General features: G+C 39.2%; 1 protein-coding gene across 1 annotated transcript in view; it reads right to left on the bottom strand.

Annotated features, from left to right (window-relative positions):
• LOC107096476 (mast cell tryptase-like) overlaps positions 1 to 632 on the bottom strand; it is a 9,208-nt gene extending 8,576 nt beyond the window's left edge. The window contains exon 1 of the mRNA XM_015393141.1: positions 526 to 632. Coding sequence (XP_015248627.1) covers positions 526 to 580 — 55 coding nt within the window. The 5' untranslated portion in view covers positions 581 to 632. The remainder of the gene's footprint in view (positions 1 to 525) is intronic.
• Positions 633 to 1,297: the final 665 nt, after the last annotated feature.

Genomic DNA, 1,297 nt, shown 5'->3' with positions numbered 1-1,297 from the left:
TGGCTGCAGCATTAATCCTGACCCTAATGTTAGGGTCAGGATTAATGTCAGTTTATGGTTAACTGTTATCGTCAGTCAACCATAAACACAGTAACTAAAATGAAAGACAGCCTTAACAGGCGTAAAAATAAAAACCTGTGAGTTTGAAGGTATTTTTGCTCTGCTAGGATCAGAAGAAGTGAAATGGAGGAACCATCAGTCCAGGCTTTTATCATTTGGAGGTAGATAAGATATTAAACATGTTACAGAAAAATTACTTTTTTAAAAACAAAGTTCTTTATAATTTAGGAAATCTTTATAAAATGTCACTGAATTTTCTTTCTTTCCTTACATGTGTAGCAGAATGAAAAAAAGCATTAACAGGAAATTTAAAAAGGAAAATAAAAGGCTGCTTTATGTAAGAGAAAGTGATCTAAGAAGGATCAGGTGTCAAAGTCATGACAGGTGAAATGAGTTTGGTTCTGAAAACCTCGGTGAAATCTCACAGCATCCGGATCAGATAACAGTCTTTGGTCTGAGACTCACCTGAGGCCGTCAGAACCACCAGTAGAACTCCAAAGGTGAAGATCCTGGGTCGCATGGCCGGGTTCTTATCTTCACTCTGACCTGCTGAGCCCAAACACTGCAGGAGCCTGTAGGAGTGTCTGATGTGACCCCCCCCGTCCCCCCCCCCAGCTGCCCTCACTCACAGCTTCCATGTTACATGTATGTAGATAAAAGATTCTGGTGCCGAGAGGAACCAGCATCACCCTGTGATTGGAGCTGTTGTGAAAGCAAACACCATGTGAGTGTTTCAGCTCCATAGATGGAAAAAACCCAGAACCTCAAACATCACCAGCAGCTTCCTGTTAGACACTCGTTTCAGCTAAAATCAAGTTTTCACTTTTAGAAAACAAAACATTACAATGGATAAAAATACCAATAAGAAGAGACAAAGACCTTTAAAATCTGAGAGAACCTTGGCTATTGAGCCATAATGATTCAGTCCCTCTGCTGACCCCTAGAGGTCATACTTTCCCGTAAATTAATCAATGATTGTGATTCTCTGCAGAAATGAGCCATGGATCGGTTATGGAGGATGGAAAATGTTTATTCATCCCAAACTTTCTCTACTGTTACCCACTCTTTACTCCATCCAGACAGGGTCCTGCCCACAACAAAAATCGAATTAAAAGAGATTCCCAACGGAGTAAATCATGATAATCTAAATATAATTAAAATAACTCCAATTGGGGAAAAAGTTAAAACGATTAAATGTGTTTTATTTAACATAAGATCTATTTCCTCTAAAAGTCTG

The sequence above is a fragment of the Cyprinodon variegatus genome, unplaced genomic scaffold (assembly GCF_000732505.1).
Source record: "Cyprinodon variegatus isolate N-32 unplaced genomic scaffold, C_variegatus-1.0 Scaffold24, whole genome shotgun sequence".
Classification (NCBI taxonomy): domain Eukaryota; kingdom Metazoa; phylum Chordata; class Actinopteri; order Cyprinodontiformes; family Cyprinodontidae; genus Cyprinodon; species Cyprinodon variegatus.
The sequence above is the reverse complement of the archived record's forward strand: the minus strand, read 5'-3'. Positions and strand labels throughout refer to the sequence as shown.